The sequence below is a fragment of the Grammomys surdaster genome, unplaced genomic scaffold, assembly GCF_004785775.1.
Source record: "Grammomys surdaster isolate TR1022 unplaced genomic scaffold, NIH_TR_1.0 187, whole genome shotgun sequence".
NCBI classification, from domain to species: Eukaryota; Metazoa; Chordata; class Mammalia; order Rodentia; family Muridae; genus Grammomys; species Grammomys surdaster.
The window spans coordinates 9,115,644-9,138,377 of record NW_021604632.1 but is presented as its reverse complement, the minus strand read 5'-3'; the positions used below and the strand labels follow the sequence as shown (position 1 = coordinate 9,138,377).

General features: G+C 46.5%; 1 protein-coding gene across 1 annotated transcript in view; it reads left to right on the top strand.

The window, feature by feature from the left end:
- The window catches only part of Cdh3 (cadherin 3), a 50,136-nt gene that overhangs the window by 11,865 nt on the left and 15,537 nt on the right, over positions 1–22,734 (top strand). The window contains exons 3-9 of the mRNA XM_028768767.1: positions 14,397–14,470; positions 15,488–15,613; positions 15,766–15,921; positions 16,023–16,167; positions 18,371–18,546; positions 19,228–19,356; positions 21,155–21,340. Of these exons, the coding sequence (XP_028624600.1) occupies positions 14,397–14,470; positions 15,488–15,613; positions 15,766–15,921; positions 16,023–16,167; positions 18,371–18,546; positions 19,228–19,356; positions 21,155–21,340 (992 nt within the window). The remainder of the gene's footprint in view (positions 1–14,396; positions 14,471–15,487; positions 15,614–15,765; positions 15,922–16,022; positions 16,168–18,370; positions 18,547–19,227; positions 19,357–21,154; positions 21,341–22,734) is intronic.

Genomic DNA, 22,734 nt, shown 5'->3' with positions numbered 1-22,734 from the left:
GCAGACATTCACTTCTGATCTTATTTTTCCCTTGAAAGAGATTTATAAATTCTTTCCTAATCCGAGATACTGCTGTGGTAGACAGCCCTGCGCAGAACACAGTCGCACTGATGTAAAGGGTGCATTCCAGAAAGCCTCAGATAATTCATAACGCCCAGGATTTGAAGTGTGTTTCCGTAGTGAGCTGTGTCTATGGCTCAGGGCAGCTGGGGCTTTACAGTCCCACAGTCTCTGCAGCTCGGCAACTATGTGACTTTCTACTTTTTTTTTTTTTTAAGATCTATTTATTTTATGCATGTGAGTACACTGCAGCTGTCTTCAGACACACACCAGAAGAGGGCATCAGATCCCATTACATATGGTTGTGAGCCACTATGTGGTTGCTGGGAATTGAACTCCGGACCTCTGGAAGAGCAGTGAGTGCTCCTAACTGATGAGCCATCTCTCTAGCACCCTACATTTTTTTTAAATACAAAATAATTGTGATTTGTAGGGTCTTTTTTTCTTTTGAAGATTTATTTATTTATTTTGTGTGTTGTTTTGCCTGCATGCATATAAGTACACCATGTATTTGGCCAGTGCCCAGGAAAGTCAAAAGAACGCATCAGATCCTTGGGAGCTAGAGTCACAGACCTTTGTGAACCACCATGTGGGTGCTGGGAACCAAACCCAGATCCTCTGCAAAAGCAGCCAAGACCCTTCACTTTTGAGCCCTTGGGCCAGCCCCCTGATACAATGAATTTGTGTGTCTTTAAACTTTTCACACAAAGAAGATCTTTGTTTATGGAATCATTTTAAATTTCTACAGTTGAGATTTGCATAAAGCTCATCAACAAAATATTGGGGACTGGGGATATGGCTCAGCAGTTAGAACTCTCCTCTTGCAGAAGACCCTGGTTCATTTTCCGATACCCACATGATGGGGTTCACAGCCATTCTTAACCATTAGGTTCCAGGAGATCCAGTGGCTCTTCTGATCTCCATGGGTGCCTAACACACAGGTAGTGCACAGATATACACAGGCGAAACATTCATACACATAAAGTACATCTAAGCCGGGCGGTGGTGGTGCACGCCTTTGATCCCAGCACTTGGGAGGCAGAGGCAGGCGGATTTCTGAGTTCGAGGCCGGCCTGGACTACAGAGTGAGTTCCAGGACAGCCAGGACTACACAGAGAAACCCTGTCTCGAAAAACCAAAAATAAATAAATAAATAAAAATAAAGTACATCTAAAAAAACCTCACATGCACTTTTAAAGTAGAAATATTAGCCGAGCAATGAGAAGTAGAGGAGGGAGGACCCAGAGTTCAGGGCAAGCCTTGGATACATAAGGAATTTGAGTATAGCTTAGGCTATACAGAATACTGTCTCAAAAAATAATAATTAGCTGGATGTGGTGGTACCCTTGGGAGGCAGAGGCAGACAGATGTCCTTGAGTTCAAGGCCATCCTGGTCTACATACATAGTTCAGGATAGCCAGAGCTACATAATGAGACCCTGTCTTGAAAACAAACAAAATAATAATGATAATTAGCTAGGTATGATGCATGTTTGTTCGTTTTTAAAAGGGCAGATCTCATTGTGTAGGCTGGCTGGCCTGGAACTCAGAGATCCACGTCTTTGCTTCTACCTCCAGAGTGCTGGGATTAAAAGTGTGTACCCCATATCTAGCTTGACTCTCACCTTTCATCCCACTATTTGGGATGCAGAGTCAGGTGGATCTCCATGAGTTCAAACACACACTGGTCTAGTAGCAAGTCCCAGGCCAGTCAGGGCTAAATAGTAAAATCCTGTATTAGAAAAAAGATGATGGTGGTGGCGGCGGCAGTGGTGGCGGCGATGATGATGATGACGACAACGGTGATGGAAAAAAAGGAGGAGGAAAAGAGGAGGAGGAGGAGGAGGAAGAAGAAGAAGAAGAAGAAGAAGAAGAAGAAGAAGAAGAAGAAGAAAAATTGTACTACAGTGAGGGAATTAAATAGGTGTGTGTAAAACCACAAACACACACACACACCTACCAACAAGAAGCGGCACATGCTTATAATCTGAGCACTGAGAAGATGAAGTTCTGAGATTGTGAATTTGAGGCCAGCCTTGATTACATAGTGAGAACTTTTCTTCAGAGTGGGGAAGGGGGAGAAGGAAAAAGGAGAAGAGTTGGAAAAGGAGGGGAGACAGTGTAACTAGAGTGGAGGTAAGGATTATCTATCAACGATTTTGAGGGGTGTTGTTTGTTTTAAAGATTTATTTTTTTAATGTATGTATGTGTTGTATGACAAAACTTTTCCAGAGGAAACAAAATACACTTTCCTACTCACCCCAGATTGAGAACCCACAACAGACCAAAGTGCAGATTCTATCAAAAGTCCACCTTGGTGAACCCATGAGTCTTATTGTGTTACTAATAGTCTGGAGTTGCCTACAGGAGCAAAAATGACTCAAAGACACTTACATCACCGTAGCCCGCCCCAGCATGTATGATAGCTCACAAAGCTAGGAACTGGAGCCGTGGACAGCTCAACATTTAGAGAGCGTCCTTTCCAAGGGACTCTGGTCTAAACCACTTCCAGGCAGTTGGGCTGGCCTCAGTATTTCAGGCAGCTGGGCTTTCTTTTCTCCTTACTCTGGCAGGGAGGGGCCTAGTGAATCTGGTCGGTTTCAGGTACTTCCTGAGGGTATCTTGAGTTGTATACCTTCCTGCTCAAGGAGATACCCTGCAGGATGGAATGTTTTGATCTAAGAGACTGCTGCACAACAGTATGCCTACATGAGTTTATGTGCACCACATGCATGCAAGTGCAGAGTTTATGTGCACTCTTGTGAAGTGCAGACACCCTCACCAGATGAGCGCTTAGAAACTGACTCAGGAGAATGTGAGGAAGTCAGCAGCAGAAGATATGTTTGTTCATTTCCAGGTTTGTTTGTTTGTTTGTGTTTTGGTATGTTTGTATTTTATTTTAGTGTGTTATTGTTGTTAGCCTGAAACTTACTATGAAGACCAGGCTAACCTTGAACTCACAGAGATCTACCTGCCTCTGCCTCCTTAGTGCTAAGATAAAGGATATGCACATCTTTAGAGTATGGGTGCTTTTAAAAGTTTACTGACAGTTTTATCAACTGTGTTTGTGACATTTGCTCTGGACATTCTGGATATGACACTAAACATATCGAAAGGAACAGACTGTGAAATATAAAAATGAGAGAGCAGCATTTTGTCCCCGGCACTCAGCAGTGGAACAGAAGTTCAAGGACATCCTTGGTTATACAGTGAGTTCAAGCCATCCTGAAATACAAGAGACTCTGACTCAAAAAAAAAAAAAACCCACCATTTTAAAATTGCTATTTTAGAGCTAGTAAGATGGCTCAGAAAATACAGGTGCTTGCTGTGCAAACCTGGTGACCTCAGTTCGGCCCCTAGGACACACAGGAAGGTAGCTGGAAAAGCTGGCTTGCTGTCATACACTCCCTCCCTGGTGCACTCACATCATTCATGAACACACAACCATAAATTCCCAAATTTTAATAATTGTATTTGGACTTCCTCTCTAGTAATTGCCACTTCTTTTTTTCAAGACAGGGTTTCTCTGTGTAGCCCTGGCTGTTCTGGAACTCACTCTGTAGAACAGGCTGGCCTCAAACTCAGAAATCCACCTGCCTCTGCCTCCCAAGTGCTGGGATTAAAGGTGTGCGCCACCACCGCCCGGCTCAATTGCCACTTTTTAACACTTTATATTTCTATTCAGGATGTCTTACCTGCTTGTCTTCTTCGTGTTTTGTTGTGAAGACAGGATTTTTACACTATAATTCAAGTTGGCCTTGAACCCACTATGTTCTCCTGGCTAGCCTTGAACTTGTACAATCCTCCTGTCTTGGTTTTTCTAGTCCTAAGATTTCAGGCTTGCACCACTACACTTTTTTAAAGCAGATCTCCCTGATTCATCTCCTTTCTTTCCATCCAAGTGCCTCACACCAGTCAGTGCCCAGAGCCAGCTTCCCCAGTTCCTCCTCCAGCACTTTTGGACTATGGTGGCTGGGAAGGTGCTCCAGGCTCAAAGCCTCAGATTGTAAATCCTGCAGAAATGAGGGTGATCTGTCACCTGACCTCACTCCCGGAGGTTGTACATCTTGCGGGAGCTTTATGTATATCCTGTAGGGTTTATAAAGCCATTACTGGTGGTGGGCATGACTTCTACTTCAGTTCCAGCATCAGCACACTGCATAACCTTTAAACATCCAGAAGACAGTGTCCGAGTCTCATGCTGGACTTCCGGCTTGTCCTCTATAGAAGCTCTGAAGACGAAGCGCTGGAATCCCCAAGTGTGCTAGAGACTAACTTCAGTGAAGCTAGTGAGGGGGATGGACCTCCCAGCATGCCCTGGGGCAGCTTCTGAGTCAATCAAATACACCAGGGCTCCCAGCCTGCATAACAGAGGTACATTCCCAGCATGCTTTACTGCCCTACAGCCTCTCCCCATTAGTCTGCTCAGTTCCTGTCTTGCTCATCGTTTTTTTTTCCCCCTCTCCTCTTGCCTTAGCCTTCGATGTTCGTATATATAAGAATGTGCCACCACAGCCAGCCATCTTGGTATCCCTTTGGAAGATGTCTGATGGTTAGGGTTCAAAGCCAGAGAGCTTTCTTGGTTCCGGGGCTCAGCTCCATCTCTCCTGATTTGTGCCATGTGAAACTATTAATATTGTATAATTGTTGGATGAGTACTATAAATGGCTCTTTGTGACCTTTTCTCTGCTTTGTAGAGCACTGGTTTCCCTTGGGGGTTTCTTTTATAGTATTGGGCTATAGTGTAGACATTTGAGTGCCTGTAATACAGCCTAATTAAGCATTCGTTGAAAGGTTATTGAGTCCCTCATTTTTCTCTTATTTAAGTAGCAGACTTGAGGATCCTCACAGATCCAGTTTTTACCATACCTAGGATGATTTCTGGCATCATACCCAGGCTAGCAGGCTTATTTATGGATTCCTAAGTGATAGAAAAGTACCAGTTTCCATTGTCAATTGTCTCAGGAATGTACAGCAGCACCTGGTTGCCCAGTAGTGGTCCACATCACTTGGCCTTTAATTAGTCTTAAGAAGTGGTTTTTTTTTTTTTCTACATGCAGCTTTACTTAGGAAAGTCCCAGGATCTTTCTGGTCAGTTCCAGGTGCTTTTCCCCATACTGTCTTATCCTATCTCTCATTCAGAAGTTTGCTCACTTTCTAAAGTACATCTAAGACAAACTAGAACGGAAACTTTGAAGGCGTTCTCTCCTGGCACTCTCTCAGATGCCCTGGGGCCACACCCTAATCAAACAGGTACTTCACTTGTCTTCTAGTCAGTTGCCCAACATCAGCAGGTAAATTGATCAGCAGGTAAATTGATCAGGACTGATCACTGAGGGTCCTCAGAGAGATGGGTTGGTTTTTTGTTTTGCTGGAACGTTTAACAGAATTGGACATTGGAACTATGTAGCACCTTGATGTTGTGATAAGGTCAAATCCTCCCCTTGGGGTTGGGAGGTAGGGGTCTGGGCCTTTCTGACCTAAGGGAAAACAGATGCCCCCAGCACAGTCTCCATCGGTTTGCATAAATCTGTTGAAGAAACTTCCTTTCTTCCCCAGCTCTAGTGTCCCAGAGGCCAGACTCCTCTTGTCCAAGTTTTATAGTGGTATCGGTTTTAAGATCTGAGGCCAGCCTTCACAGGATGACTTTTAAAGAGGAGTTTTGAACCTAGACCGGGGACTCCAGGTTCCATTGAGTGTCTCCTATCTAGGGCAGAAACATGGGACTCCTACCTGTTTGATTGTGCTTGTTATGATACTTTCTAGAGAAACAGTCCCAGCTGAAAGCCGTCCATTTTCCTGGGTCCAGCCGACACATCTTCCTTCTTCAGAGGACTCAGGTTCAAGTTCATGTCCCTCTGTGGGGAGAACAGGCCACAGCAGTCGAGTGCCTGAGGCCTGGGGCAGGAATAGAGGTCAGAACCACGGTGAGGCCTTTGTTTTCCAGCTTTTCAAGTTTGAACTGTTGCATCATGTGCTCACTGGTGCTCATCAACTCACCTCAGAAAGATCATGACACAAGCCCATTCATGCCCCCATGAGTTAGCTATGATGCCTGGCCTGGCAACCCTACCACAGCCAGGAACAGGCATCTTTCACTGAGGAAGGTGAGGCTCAGACAGGATGAGTGATGGTGAGACCCAGGCAGGGGATCTGCTTTCCCCTGAGAGCGTGGCACAAAGCCACTGGTTCCAGGAAGGATCTGCAAGGAAGCCGGAGTGATCTGCCCCAGGACTTAACCTGTCAGTAGTTTCTCTGTGCTGCCTAACTTACAAAGAAAGTGACTCATGTTCTCACAGATGCCCCAGCAAGTTTCTCTAGAAAGGTCAGTGTGTCTGTGAAATGTCCAGCCTCTGCCTCCTCCAGTGAGCCACAGAGACCCCCACAAACAGCCCTTTCCAGAGGCAGACTGAGCCAGTTTTCTTCTATGTTCTTGGGCACTGGGCATTTTCTTCTCTATACTTCATTCTTCATAGTTGCAGGTTGGGAGATGGCTTTTTTCTGTTGTCTAGAAAAGACTAGCTGTGGAGAGGGTGAGTCCTGGAAAGATGGTGCAGAAGTTTATGAGCACTGGCTGTTCTTCAGAGGACTCTGGTTCAGTTCTGGACACCTATGTGGCTGCACATGACTGTCGGTAACTGCACTTTCAGGTATCTTTCGCCCTCTTCAGGCATGTGCCAGTACTGCATGTACTTATACGCATTCTCTTTTTAAAAATTAAAAAAAAAAAAAATACCAGCTGGGTATGGTTACACACACCTCTTATCCTAGTACATGGCAGGCCGAGGCAGGAAAATGACAACTTTGAGGCCAACCAAGCCTACGTAGTGAGTTCAAGGGCAGCCTGAACTGCATAACAAACCTTATCTCAAAAAAGAAAAAGAGGGACCAGAGAGGCAGCTCAATGGGTAAGAGTGCTTACTCTGCAGGCATGAGGACCTGAGTTTGAACCCTCACATAAAAGTTCAACATGGTTGTGTTGGACTCAGGATCAGCCATCATTGAGGTAAGAGACTGGGTGATCCTGAGGGTTATCCAGCCAGCCCAGCTCAACTGAGGTGGAATAGGGTACTTCCTGTTCAGTAAGAGACTCTTGTTTGTTTGTTTGTTTGTTTTTTAAGGCAATAAGGTAGAGAGAAATAGAGAGGACACCTGATTATTGATCTGGCCTACACATGTGTGTTTCTGAGCACACTCACACAATTGGCATGTATGCACCATACACACATATGACCCCGATATATGCAACACATGAGTTGGGGGATGGAATCTAGGACTTGCTATAGACACCTCTGTGTGTATTGTGCATGCGTGGATTGATGGTACTTTTATCGAAGGCTTATCTTGGACCAGGCACACATTAGTGTTCCCATTTTTCAGATGAGCAGACAGAGCTTTCATATGCTCACGACGTTTGCCTAAGCATACAGTTGATAAGTATGTAGATTTCAACCCAAGTCTTCCAGACCTCTATGTGGCTGGCTAGGTAGTTGGTTTTCTCTCTGATGCTGTTTCCTGGGGAGGGGTTCAAGACACCTCCATCCCTGTACCCCTCCAGCTTGTTCACTGAGTTTTTGGTGATACCTTCCTTGTAGGCAATAATCCTTCCCAGGACTGGGGAGGAAAACACTTAGCAGCTGAGTGTCTCAAGCAGAGTGGGTGTTTTAAAGCATGTCCCTGCCTGCCTGGATTCCTGCCCCTTGGTTGTGTTCTGCTTCCTGTTGAATATGAGTTGGAGCTGATGCGCCAGGAATATGCGGTCTGCGGGGGAGGCTGAGACATCCATAATACGTGACTGCTGGCTGCTTGATTGTTGTCTCAGAGGCACTGTCCCCTCTGAGAATAGATGGACAGCCTAGATACTGAGATGCTAACATCTAGCACCGTGCACCAGTGGGGAAATGCAGGAGACAAGGCAGCAGGGTGAGCTGTTCACTCCTTGAGGGTAGAGATTGTAGATAATAGGGAGAGGTTTTTCTGAGTTAGTAGCTCCTTGGGGTTGTAGCAGATTTTAGAGTTCGAGGGTAGGGCTTAAGGCTTCTGAGTAGGGAGAGAGTCATTAGTCCCCTGCTGGGTAACCTGGAAGGATAGAACTGCTGGAGAGAGCTACTGCAGAGAATGGCTAGAAATCACTGGCACACCTGTGCTAGCTGGAGGCTATCTCTCCCATTCAGGAGCAGGGACAGGAAAGCGACTGAAGTTTTTATGTTTGTTCGTTGAGATAGGACCGCTTATAGCCAAGGACAGCTTCACACTATAGCCAGTGAAGACAGAGCTTATGATTCTTGTGCTTCTTCTTCCCACATGCTGGGATTACAGGCATATGATACCGTGCCTGGCATGTTTTAAGTGTTTCGAACAAATGATACAGTCAGTGCCATGGGAATCGAGAAGGGTCTGTGACAAAAAGTCTCATCTTTGTCCCAGCCACAGGGGTCTCTTCCCAGAAGCCTATTTTTATTAATTGCTTTTCAGAGATATTTTTTTCAATTTTCTGTTGTTTGTTTTCCGTTTTATTTAGGATGGGGGGGTGCCACCAGAGGCCAAAAGAGGGCATCAGGTCCCTTGGAACTGGAGTCACAGATGTTTGTGAGCTGTCTGAGATTAGACACAGGCATCTGAGCTCCATTCCTGTGACTGATGATCAGGAAGTTCTCTTAACCACTGAGCCATTTTTCCAGCCCTCAAAAACAGGGGTGCAGCTCAGGGACAGCCTTTTTGCCTAGTGTATGTGAGTCCTGGTCAATCTCCAGTGCCACCAAAAAAAAAAAAAAAAGTCAAATAATAAAGTACAAATGTGAACATATTAGCAGGAACCACATAGCTCTGTACCTTTAACATGTGTTAACAACGTGTCCTAGGATCTTCTCATATAGCCTACAGAATGATAACATCCATCGATGATAGCTTGTTTATGTGTTGAGAGCTGGAGAATCAAATCCGAGGCCTCATATGCTAGGCAAGTGCTTTACCACTGAGCTAGATCCCCTGCCCTTTCCATAGCTTTCTGCGACGACTGGGGTCTTCCATTGCATGGGTGATGATGTCACACGAGTCAGCCCCTCACCGATGTGCATTTTGGTTGTCTCTGCACTTTAGCTGTCAGTCATCCACTGTTGATTAGCTTGGATAGCCAAGCGCGCCCTTCAGGGAGGTAGGCACACTTGTGGATGAACACTTGTTCTTCCATGTGCCCTGTTGTACACAGGTTGCATCACACCTAGGCAGTTTTTGCATGAGTGCCTTGCTGAAGAATATGGCTTTAGACTTCTGACCGTGCCTGGGTTCTGATTCTAATTCTATTCTTTAACAGTCTGGATTTAAGCAAGTCTTGTGGCCTTGGAGTTCTGGTTTCTGGTGGCGAGTGCTGGGTAATGCTGTTTGCGTCTGACAGAGTCATGTTTCGATCTGTGTGGTTCTTGTGGTAGTTCTATGAAGTCGAATGCTGTTCTTCCAACTCTAAGTTTCTAATAAATTAATCCAAGTCCTTCATCAAGACAATGATGTTTATGCCAGGCCGTAATCCCAGCACTTGCGAGGCAGAGGCAATCGAATCTCTGAGTTCAAGTCCAGCCTGGTCTACAGAGCAAGTTCCAAGACTGCCAGGGCTACACATAGAAACCCTGTGTCCAGAAACAAACATAAAAGACATTGATGCTCACAACAGATTTTACAAGTAAAAACATAGGGGGCTAAAAAGATGTCTCAGTAGTTAAGAACAAATACTGTTCTTCTCAAGGTCCCATGGTTGGTTCCCAGCAACCACAACCACCCATAACTCCAGTTTCAGGGGGATCTGGAGCCCTCTTCTGGACAGTTCGGTACTGCAAGCATGTAGTATACAAACATATGCAAGCAAAACAGCCATACACATAAGGTTAAAAAAAACAAAGAAAAACTGGCTTTAAAAAGAATCTCTATTATTTCTGTAGATGAGTGATGGTAAGAGGAAGAAGCTCTCAGAAAGCAAACACTGGAAAAGGCCAGTGTTGGTTGGTTGAGCAAATGACTCCAGGTTCAGACTGATCTGGGAACGACTTGGATTTTCATTGCCTCTCTATGTAATTTCAATGAACTTGTTTAACCTCTCAGTTTCCCAGACTCAAAAATGGCCATTAAAATACTTCTCATAAGTTTCTTCATGAAGATAAAATAGGGAGCTATGAGCTGGACATGATGGCACATGTCTATAATTCAGGTACTTGGGAGACGGCTGTGGGAGGATCAGAGGTTCAAAGCTATCCTAGACTACAAGGGACCCCATCTGAAAATAAACTAAAAAGCAAACTATGTTCATGTTGGCTGGTAACAGTAATGCAGAAAAATGAATTCCTGACCACTGAGACTGGAACATAGCTATTAAAACAAAGTTCTGTGGCTGGTTGGTTGGCCAGGACAGAAACTGAGTCTCACAATTCTAAAGGGTTAGTGTTGGAAACCAAGGAAGGTTTGGTTTCATGAGGTGCTTCTCTTTGGCTTTGTGATGACCAACTCCTCCATGGCTATCACATAGGCTATACTGAGTCCAAAATATCTCTCCTAAAGGCACTAGCAATAGGGGGCTGGAGAAATGGCTCAGCAGTTAAGAGCACTGACTCTTCTTCCTGAGGTCCTGAGTTCAATTCCCAGAAACCACATGGTGGCTCACAACCATCTGTAATGTGATCTGATGCCCTCTTCTAGTGTATCTGAAGACAGCTACAGTGTACACCTATATATAAAATAAATGAATCTTTTTTTAAAGAAGAGAGAGAGACATTAGCAACAATGGAATTAGGGCCGGTGACCTCTTCTAAGACCTTTTCTTCAAATATAGTCGGACTGCGATGTACAAGGAGCCAAAGAACTTCAGTGTAGAGATTGGGGTGGGGCAAGAATCCAAGATAATACAGGAGTCAGGCATGGTCAACACACTTGAAATCCTAGAATCTCCGAAGATAAAGACAGAAGAATCGTGAAGTCAAGCTTGGGATTCAAATTGAATTCCAAGCTAGCCTGAGCTACATAGCGAGACCTTGTCTCAAAACAGAGGGCTGGAGAGATGGCTTAGTCATTAGAGCACTTGCCACTGAAGGATAAGGCCAGGAGTTCTGACACTTGACATACATAAAAGCTAGGAGGAGTCCTCAGGTAAAAGCCAGGTGGTGGAAGGAGAGAACCAGCGTGGTATGCTATGAGGTGCACATGTCCACAGACACACAAATGTAATTATTGTTAAATAACCAACAGCCAGCTGGGCATAATGGCCCACCAGAAATTCCAGCACTCTGCATACAGAGACACAGGATACCTGGAACAAGCTGACTAACTCTCTGTGAGCTCTGGGCTCAGTGAGAGACCCTGCTTCAGTAGGTGGAGAGCAACTGAAGAAAACACCACACGGAGACACACATGCACACAGAGCCAAAAAGAACACCAAAAACAGAGACTGAAAATCAATGGTTAGCATATAGCCATGGCCAAGTGGTTAAAAGTGTTAAACATAACTAGCAATCGTGGAAAGGGTCATTTCCTTCAAGTTGTTTCCCCCTGTCCACAGTTTTAGGCACACTGTATGTCATTTCAAATTCTGTTCACTTTGTTCCCCAGCACAAGAGCGTCCCTGTATAATTTTAAAATATATATAATATTTTCTGTATTTAAGCTGATTTAGTCTTTATCATATCAGTCATTCCTGGTTTTCTAGGTTTAAGACAAAGCAAAATTCCTCAGATGAGCCTGCAAAAGTGTGCAGTAGAGTAAAAGAAAGACAAGGCCACTCCATGGATCCTGTGGCTCCTGGGACCCTTCTGGAATGGGATCAAGTCCAGATCCCTTTCTTCCCTTGCTGCCCCAAGCCAAGTGTGTCAGCAGGGGCCTCCTCAGAGAGGATATCGTCAAGGAGACAGAGCTGTCTCTAAGCAATCTTCACTTTCCCACACGTACATCCCAGCCTTCTAGGAGGATTCTGGATGTATGTGTCCTCTGGGGCTCCAGGGCTCTGGGGCTCCTGAAAGCTGGCACTGGATTCCTGTGAGCTGCTGATGGCTCGTTATGGTTGTTAAGCCCTGCTGCCCCTTCCGGTGACTTCATCCACCTCCATAAGCTCTGCCAGTTTCCCAACTTCACACGGTGGAGTCATACCACAGGCAACCAAATATGTTGCCAGAAAATCCGTTGTGGATATAAATAGCTTTGAGCAAAGTACAATTTGGAAGAACCAAAAGAACCAGGCATGGTGGTGCGTGCACTTTTTAAGTCTCACTGCTTGCTTGGGTGACTGTCTGAGGTCAAGGCCAGCCTGGTCTACAAGGCTATATATAGGAAGACCTTGCCTTATAAAAATAATAATAAATAATAAAAATAAAGTGAGGGGGTATATTTCCAGCATGTTTAAGCACTGAAGATAAAGATGGGTGAACATACAGAAGAGAGAAGGCTCTTTCTGCCCTCCTAAGTCAGGCTATAAACTCTCCTTTTTGGAGACCAGCTCTTATCAGTAAAGAAATCTCGCAGCTTTAGTTTGCTCCCTGGATTTACATCCACGGTTTCCTGCCTCTGTAATGGTTCCCCTTTGTCTTGTCACGTCTCTGAACCACGCTGTTCATTGTGGAAGAAGGCGTGCAAAGTTCGAAACCACATCCCCTCCCTCCCCCCCCCCCCCCCGCCACATGCTGTCCACTGAGGCGTTGCTTATGTGACGCACACTGAATGCGTTAAGAAGCTTGTTTGTTTGTCTCTTCTTCCTCTGTCTTTTATTACAGGGTCTGTCTAGACTACAAGCTTTGGCTGTTAGTGGGGGGATTGTCTTTCTTCCCCAGCAAGCATGCATCCTGCCTCGGATCTGGCTTTGCTTCTCTCTCGGCTTCTGCTTCTTGAATCCACCCTGGTTGCATGTTCCTGTGGTTGAGTTGTTCCAAACGTGACGATACCACGGTGTTTCTGTCCCTGGTGCTTTTGTGGACACCTGCCATTTCCAGTTGTAGCAATGATGTACTGCTGTGAACGTCTTAACATGCACCCCTTTTTTTTTAAGTAGTGGAAATTGAATTCAGGACTTTGTATATTAGACAACACTCTACCACTGAGCTACATGCCCAGCCTTGAGAATACATTTTGCATTTTTTTTCAAATTTTATTTATTACTTAATGCACATGGGTGTTTTGTCTGCATGAATGTCTGTGCACCACATGCATACTTGGTGTTCATGGAGGCCAGAAGAGGGGGGTGAGATCTCCTGGAACTAGAGCTATGTGAGGTGGGTGCTTGGAATCGAACCCAGATCCTCTAAAAGAGTAGCCAGTACTCTTACCTGCCGACCCTCTCTCCAGCCCCACTGCCAGACTTTTCCACAGTGGCTGTTTGCTTGCTCTCCCTACCAGCCATGTGTGAGGCTTCTGGTTCCTCCATATCCTCCCTCTGGGAGTGCAGCTCCTCACTAAAACACCAGTCTCGCATTCCCAAAAACCCTGGCATTGGTCCCAACCACACAGGGTAAAAGGGGTGGGGTGGGGCTAACGCCAAGCTCGGGCCGATGCCGGTGACTTGTAGTTAGAAGCTGCAATTGCTCAGTGGTTAAGAGCACTGGCTGTTCTTCCACAGGACCCAGATTTGGATTTCCCAGCATCCACATGGTGGTTCACAAGCACCTGTCACTTCAGTACCAGGGGAATCCAGTGCCCTCTCCTGGCTGCTTTGGGCACTACATGCCTGTGGTGCACAGACATACAAGCAGGCAAAAATAAAAACCCTCAACACTCATATGTGTAAAATAAAAATAAATCAGTCTCTTTTGTGGGGGGACTAGAGGGCAGTAACTTTGCAGGCAGAATCCAGATTCGATTACCAGAAGTTGAACAAATTGTCTGTGGGTAACAGTGTCACATTGTTGGTGATAGGTTGCCTCTGGAACACTGGCTGTATGTCAACAAAGCTACCTGCCCACAACCGTGGTTCTCCAGCCTGATGAACACATAAAGGGATGGTGAAGTCATCTTCCCTCTCCCAAGTCCAAATGTGGAGGCCGGGATGATGGCCCAGCGGTTAAGAGCATGTACTGTTCTTCCAGACCTGGGTTCAGTTCCCAACACTCACGTCAGGTGGCTCTCAGGCACCTGTAACTCCAGGGCATCTGACTCTTCTGGCCTTCTAAGGCACCTGCACACATGTGTCATACACATACCAATGGGGGAAAATGTCTCAAGTAATGATAAGACTGCATGTATGAGTGCCAACTGAGACTTGTAACCACCTGCTGGCCAGGAAAAGTAAGCCAAGCCCCTGGGTGCCTCCGGATGGTCATCCTTAGTCTAGTCAAGGGACTGCTTTCTAACTCCCCCTCTCTCTCTTCCTCACAGTAGCATTGGCTGGACATGAAACGCACCGTGCAGACGATGGAGAAATCATTACCCTGAATAGGGGGACAGTCCAGGTAAATTGTCATGTCTGTCTTCAGGGCATAAGGAAGGTACTATGTTCAGATTACTGCTGGCCAGAGTCTTTGTTACTATAGTAATAGGAACCCAATTAACCCTTAACCCCAGCCAACCAGCTGTGAGCTGTGACTGCTAATCAGAGCAGTGACTGAAGCTTACCAATAGGGGGCACTAGAGAGATGTCCATAGGACAGGGACGAGTGGCTGGCCTGCCATCATCCAGCTTGCTCAGGCTCTGTAGATACTTCCTGCACCTCGCTTCCTTGCAGTTTGGTCCAGGTTAGCTCCAGGTGAAGGCCATTTCAATACAGAATTGCCAATCCTATGGACTTCTAGAATTGTAAACCTGAGGCATTTAGTCATACTTCCTGACATCTTCCCCCCCTTCTCTATGTATCTCTGGCTATCATAGAACTCGCTATATAGATCAGGATAACCTGGAACTCACAGAGATCCGCCTGCCTCTGCCTCCACCCCTGCCCCTGAAAGCTGGGATCAAAGGCGTATGCCACTACAGCCAACTTCCTGGTGCCTTCATTTTTTGAATAGCCAAATATTCAAAACTTAAAAGTATTTAAAACCATATAACAATTTTTATTCCTTGTATATATACACATAAAAATGGACTTTTTCCTCCTCTTTTTTGTTTTCCTCTTATTGTTAATATTACAATTGTTGTTGGGTGTGGTGGCACATGTCTTTAATCGCAGCATTTAGGAAGCAGAGGCAGGTGGATCTCTTGAGTTCGAGATCAGTATGGTCTGCAAAAACAAAGTATGGTCCAGGACAGCCAGAACTGTTACATAGAGAAACCCTGTTTCAAAAAACAAGCAAATTTAAACAAACAATTGTTATTATTACTTTTTTTTTTTTTAAGACAGGTCTCATGTGGCTTAGGCTGTCCTCAAATTGCTATGTATCGGAGGATGACCTTGAATTCCTGATCCTCCTGCCTCTGACTCCTTTCTCCTTCTGTGTAAAAGCCAACCTATTCTTCACATCCTTGCTTGCAGGGAGGGAAGGGTGTGATCAGCTCCCCACCCACACGCATCTTACGGAGACGAAAGAGAGAGTGGGTGATGCCACCAATATCGGTCCCCGAGAATGGCAAGGGTCCTTTCCCTCAGAAGCTGAATCAGGTATGACCGGGAAACTCCAGAGTCTGTGGGATTTATCGTCTGAAGGCCTAAGACCAAGACTTCTTGCTGCTAGGTGGGGGGCTGCAGAAGGCTCCTGGCCACCGGGTGAGGCACCTGTCCCTCTGTCAACTGTCATTTTCCTTTGTATCCAGCTCAAATCTAATAAGGACAGAGGCACCAAGATTTTCTACAGCATCACTGGGCCTGGAGCAGACAGTCCCCCTGAGGGAGTCTTCACCATAGAGAAGGAGACGGGCTGGCTGCTGTTGAATATGCCACTGGACAGGGAGAAGATTGTCAAGTATGAGGTAAGTTGCTTTCAGTACCCAATGTAGATATGTTTTCTGACACAGACGCAAGACCTGGGGAGGTGGGAACACCAGCTGACCCTGGACCTCTGTGCCCACAGCTTTTTGGCCACGCTGTATCCGAGAATGGTGCCTCTGTAGAGGAGCCCATGAACATATCCATCATTGTGACAGACCAGAATGACAACAAGCCCAAGTTCACCCAAGATACCTTCAAAGGGAGTGTTCTGGAGGGGGTGATGCCTGGTAAGAAGGGTGGGAAGGGCTGTTCTGGACCTTCCTGGCTGTGTGGCAGATCCCCTCATCATATTCCCAGTGCACCCCATGAGTCCTGGTGAAGCCTGCCCTGGAGCAGAGCTCTGGCATTCAGACTTGGAACCTTCCCAGAAGCTCGGAGCTTGGCCAGACTTAGGAGCTGTAAAGACTAAGGCTTGAATCTGGACTTTGTCTCTTTGCTGACTGTGACCTTAGGCATGACCTCTGGGCTTCAATCCAAAAGGGACTATCAACCTTGAAATATTACGAAGATTAGAAATAGCACAAGCCACTGAGGGTGTAGCTCGGGTGGGACACATGCTGCGTGTGTGACAGGCCCTGGGTACCAGCAGCACACGAGAGAGAGAGAGGTGGAGAGAGAGAGAGAGAGAGAGAGAGAGAGAGAGAGAGAGAGAGAGAGAAAACTCATCACTCATCATGTGTGTACTATATACTGTGGAGCACCCAGCCGGAAGTTCTGCTGCCACAGGGCAAGCAGCCCGGACTTGGGGGGATTAGAGTGTGATTTGCAGAACACAGAAATAGGTTGCCTTCCCTAGGGAAGAGATGAACAGAAGATGAGGAAGGAATAGATTCATGTTTCTAAACTCAGCACCAGGCGCTGGGAGACGGAAGGGGTCCTCTTCTGGTTTGGAGTGATCTGGACTGCTCACCACTTGGCTTTTTGGCTGAGAGTTTCAGATAGGAGTTGACTAGAGATTGCCAATAACAGAAATTCCCACCATTAAAATATTGATTTTTTGTTTGTTTGTTTTAATTTTTTTGGAGACAAGATCTCCCCATATAGCCCAGGCTAGCCTCAAACTTGTGATCCTCCTGCCTTAGCCTTCTGAGTACAAGCCTGCACCAACACTGATAAATGTTGGTCTCACTGTATAGCTCTGGCTAGTCTGGAACTCACCATGTAGACGAGGCTGGCCTTAGACTCACAGAAAATCACATGCCCTCTACCTCCCATGGCTGAGATGACAGGTGTACACCACCATGCCCAGCTTTTAAGTCTTGCTTTGTTGTGTGTGTGGTGAATTTGTTTGTTTGAAACATGGTTTAGCTTGGCGGTGGTGGTGCACGCCTTTAATCCCAGCATTTGGGAGGCAGAGGCAGGCGGATTTCTGAGTTCAAGGCCAGCCTGGTCTACAGAGTGAGTTCCAGGACAGCCAGGGCTATACAGAGAAACCCTGTCTCGAAAAACCAAAAAAAAAAGAAAAAGAAAAAAAGAAAGAAAAGAAACATGGTTTAACTATGTAGCCTTGGTTGATCTGGAACTTACTATGTAGACCAGGCTTAGAGGCAGTTGATCCAGGTGCCAGTGGGCTTCAGTTAAAGAGCAAGGATCCTGTCTTGTTATTCTGCTGTTTCAGCCTCTGTTCCCACAGTTAGCTCTTGTGGCTGCTGTAGCCATTCCACTTAATGGGGGGTGGGGGTGGGGTATGAAGAACAGCATCCTTTTTTTTAAAATTTATTTATTTTATGTATATGAGTATTAGTACACTGTAGCTGTCTTTAGACACACCAGAAGAGGACATCTGATCTCATTACAGATGGTTATGAGCCACCATGTGGTTGCTGGGAATTGAACTCAGGACCTCTGGAAGAGCAGCTAGTGCTCCTAACCACTGAGCCATCTCTTCAGCCCGCAGAACAGCATCCTTATTTACTGTTTAAGACACAGTCTCAGAGGCAGGCAGATTTCTGAGTTCGAGGATAGCCTGGGCTACACAAAGAAACCCTGTCTTGAAAACAACAACAACAACAAAAAACAAAACAAAACAAAAAAACCCACAGTCTCCCTACTTAGGGCCAGACTTGATCTTATAGACAGCCCTCCTGTTTCTGCCTCCCGAAATTGGGATTACAGGGTTGGATCACTAGCAACAAGTACATTTAAAAAAAAAAAATTAACTTCCTCCAAATGTATATGTATCCTGTATCAGAAGTTACTGTCATGGTCACCCCGTTGCTGGAAGAATGGGAGATAGTGTTTGTCCCCCGGGTCTGTGGCTAGCCTAGAGGATCTGTTCTCCGGGAAAGAAAGACAGGAAATAGGCTGCCACCTAGCAGGGGAGACAGACCCTTCTGGTGTTCGGGACAGAACTTCACAGGGTTCCAGAGTAGGCAAAACTGGCTCTGGGCTGAGAGGGAAAAGTACTCAGTTGTCCCCTCTCCCTGGCAGGCACTTCTGTGATGCAGGTGACAGCCACAGATGAGGACGATGCCATCAATACTTACAACGGGGTGGTGGCTTACTCCATCCATAGCCAAGAACCAAAGGAGCCACACGACCTCATGTTCACCATCCATAAAAGCACCGGGACCATTAGCGTCATTTCCAGCGGCCTGGACCGAGAGGCAAGTAGTCTTCGGGAAAGTACTGCCCACCGAGGCCTGACTCAGAGTGGACGCTCCTATGGCTGCCCCAGGGTCAAAGCAGAGCAGTGTAGACCCAGGTCACCTGGATTGGCTCGGCTGCTGCTGCTGCATTTACTTCTGCTGTCCCACAGTACCTTTGGGCTAGTGGCCTGCTGCCCAGCCTGCCGGCTAGATCCCCTGGGGGTGAGGAGGCAGCTGTAAAATGCAGGCTTTTGGGCTTTTCTCATTTCCTGTCCAAACGGTTCATTTAGTTTGCTTGGTGCCTGGATTTGTCCCTGGTGCGCCACAAAGTAAAACTAGCTCCATGGATATTGGAATTACCTTCTGTTTCCTAATTAATATCTTTGCCTAGATCCTTCCTTGCTCTTAAGTTCCTGTGTGGAGCAGCTGAGGGTTGGGCAATGCCTGGGCTTCCCCAGGATAGCCCAGGAGGGCTGTTGGGCTATCTACCCCCCCCCATTACCCCCTTCCTCCAGTCATACATAACCTTCATTCCCTGGAAGTGGGTAAGGGGTGAGCCAAGGAATTGAGACACAGCAAAAGGGGGCGGGGCTGGGGCGTCAGCAGCGACCTCCATACCCCTAGGCAGTTTCTCATTACCCAGGTGAGTGGCCTCTCACACCTGACTTACAGTGAACTCTTTGCTCCTTTCTCCTCCAGAAAGTCCCTGAGTACAGACTGACCATCCAGGCCACAGACATGGACGGAGAGGGCTCTACCACCACGGCAGAGGCCATAGTGCAAATCCTTGATGCCAATGATAACGCTCCAGAGTTTGAACCACAGAAGGTAATACCTGCTTCCTTCCTGCGTGTGTCATCACATAAAGGACTGGAGTTGACTCCTTCTCTGAAACCAGCACGTGCTCCTACCAACCGAGTCCCAGTTCTGTCACTTGCTGACTGTGTAACCTTACGTAAACTGCCTAGCCTCTCTGTGCCAAGTTTTTTTTTCTTTTTTTTTTTTTAAGATTTATGTACGTTATTTATATGAATACATTGTAGCTGTCTTCAGACACACCAGAGGAGGGCATCAGATCCCATTACAGATGGTTGTGAGCCACCATGTGGTTGCTGGGAATTGAACTCAGGACCTCTGGAAGAGCAGCCAGCGCTCTTAACTGCTGAGCCATCTCTCCAGCCCCATGTGCACAGTTTCTTAATCTCTGGAATAGAGACAATGATAAGTACTGGGTACACTGTTCTGAAGTTTTGGGGAAATGATCTGCGCACAGTTCCTTCCAGCCTGCAGGTGATACAGGGGTGGTGTGGAAACATACCTACTTCATATCTGTGCCCGCCTGTAAGGACTTTCATAGCTCCTGGGGCAGAAAGCTCAACGCCAGGACTGCAGAGTGAGCAAGAACCCAGATGGCCTGAGTGTGATCCCAGGACTCACATGGCGGAAGGAGAGAACGACTGTGCCCTGTGACCTTCACTAACTTACCACGGCACCCGCACCCACCCCACCCCCACCATGGCACCCGCACCCAACTCCATACATACAGGCAGTACAAAAGTTAAAAGGAAAAAAACCCCTCAAATCAGTTAAGGTGACACGCACCCCTCCATGTGTTTACAGATCTAGCTTTGAAATGTTATCTAAGCTTCCTTAAAAATTAGCCCTAGGGACATTGAGAAGTATTTACTGTGCAAGCCTGGGACCCGAGTGAAAAGTCACATGTGGTGGCCCACACTCATGACTCCATTGTTGGGGAGGTGGAAATGAGATTCCTGGGGCCCCCTGGCTTGTGTTGGGAAACACGGTGGACCACTCCTAAGGAACAGTACCTGAGCTGGGCGGTGGTGGCGCACGCCTTTAATCCCAGCACTTGGGAGGCAGAGGCAGGCAGATTTCTGAGTTTGAGAATTCAAGGCTAGCCTGGTCTACAGAGTGAGTTCCAGGACAGCCAGGGCTACACAGAGAAACCCTGTCTCAAAAAACCAAATCAAAAAAAAAAGGAACAGTACCTGAAGTTGGCCTCTAACCCCTGCAAACACATGTCTGTAATTACAATGTTTTTTTGGGGGGGGGGGTAAAGGCAGGAAGATCAGGAATTTAGAGTCATCTTTCACTGCATGTCAAATTCAGGTCCAACCTGGGCAACATGAGACTGTCTTAAAAAAAAAAAAAAACCTAAAATCTTAAAAAAAAAGAAACAAAATGATTCCCCAGTCTGTTAACCTGCCCCCCAACTTCCTGGCCGGGGCGCCCCCCCCCCCCCCCGCCAGCACAGTGAGACACCTGTCCTTTTTACCATCTTTCTTGGAGCCTCTGCTCTCTGCCAGGTGGGTGGCTATGCACAGCTGGGGTTTGTTCACCTAGACTGGAGAGAGTCCTGAGCTTCAGAAGAAGGAAAGTAGGTCTGGAATGTGTGGCCATGTCCCCAGAGCTGTGCTGATGGATGGGATTGTCTTTCTATCCCTGTGTGTGTCCTGGAAATCTTTATGGGTCAGTGGTCCAGACATATGGACAGGCCATGGGGCTTTGCAGCAGTGACAGAGGCTTCGCAGCTGCTGGAGAGGCCTTCAGGGAGGGATGGCTTGCCTCTCTGCTCTGATCTATGCTCATCCCTCTCTCCCCACAGTATGAGGCTTGGGTGCCTGAGAACACAGTGGGCCATGAGGTACAGAGGCTGACAGTGACTGATCTGGATGCCCCCAACTCACCAGCATGGCGTGCCACCTACCGCATTGTAGAAGGTGACAATGGGGACCATTTCACCATCGCTACTCACCCCGAGACCAACGAAGGCATCCTGACGACCAAGAAGGTAAGTCTGTTTGGGCCTCTAGGACAAAGGGATCCCTCCTGCCTCAGGCCACTTCCCTTGGGCCATTCACTGGAGACTGCACCAAGACTGCTCCTGGTGCCAGCCCCCTGCTCTTGTGCTGAGAATCCCTTATTTGGGCTTTTGAAACAGGCTAAGGACTTTGTTTTCTGTGGTGGGTGGGGTTGTTCCTGCGGGTTAGGATAGTATGGTGGTTTTGGAGATCAAACTTGGGACCTTTTTTATGGCCTTGTTTTTATCAGGGTACAGGGCAAGATTGGGCATGGTGGTTCACACCTATGATCCCACACTTGGGAGGTAGAATCAAGAAGATCAGGGGTTCGAGTTCATTCTCAGCTACATAGCCAGTCTGAGACCAGCCTAAGCTTAAAAACAACAACAACAACAACAAAAAAAAAACCCAAATGAGTAAACACTTGAATAAAATTGATTCTTTGAGAGACAAGCTCATGAATGTAATGTCACATGTCTGAAATCCCAGCATTGAAGACATATGATCACTCAAGGCTAGGCTGGCTTACCCTGTGAGTTCAAGGCCAACCTAAGCTGTACAGTAAGACTACTTCAACAAGAAAAAAAAAATAACAATAATTGATGGTTCAAAAATATGGGCCTATAGCCGGGCAGTGGTGGCACACACCTTTAATCCCAGCACTTGGGAGGCAAAGGCAGGCGGATTTCTGAGTTCGAGGCCAGCCTGGTCTACAGAGTGAGTTCCAGGACAGCCAGAACTACACAGAGAAACCCTGTCTCGAAAAACAAAAAAAGCAAAAAAACAAAAAAAAATGGGCCTGTTTAATCCTAGGTTTCAGCACCAAAAATCAATGTGGGCCTGATTTGGGCATTGTAAAATACTTGCTTATTAGCATCAGAAGGCAGAGGCCAGAAGATTTAATGAGTTTGAGGCCCGTTTGGGAGATATATATCAAGACCTTGTCTTGAAGAAAACAGAAAAAGGGCCTGCCCGTCTTGCTTTCTTTGTCTTTCTAGTCCACAGTAGAGAATGACTTAGTATGAATAGTTCTTAAAACTATCTCAGCCAGGTACTGTAACATTTAGGAGGCAGAGGCAGGAGTATCTCTGAGTTCTAAACCAGCCTGGTCTACAGAAGGACTTCTAGGTCAGCCAGAGCTACACAGAGAAACTTGTCTCAAAAAACAAAGAAAGAGCCGGGTGGTGGTGGCACACGCCTTTAATCCCAGCACTTGGGAGGCAGAGGCAGGCAGATTTCTGAGTTCAAGGCCAGCCTGGTCTACAGAGTGAGTGAGTTCCAGGACAGCCAGGGCCACACAGAGAAAACCCTGTCTCGAAAAAAACAAAACAAAAAAAAAGAAAGAAAGAAAGAAAGAAAGAAAGAAAGAAAGAAAGAAAGAAAG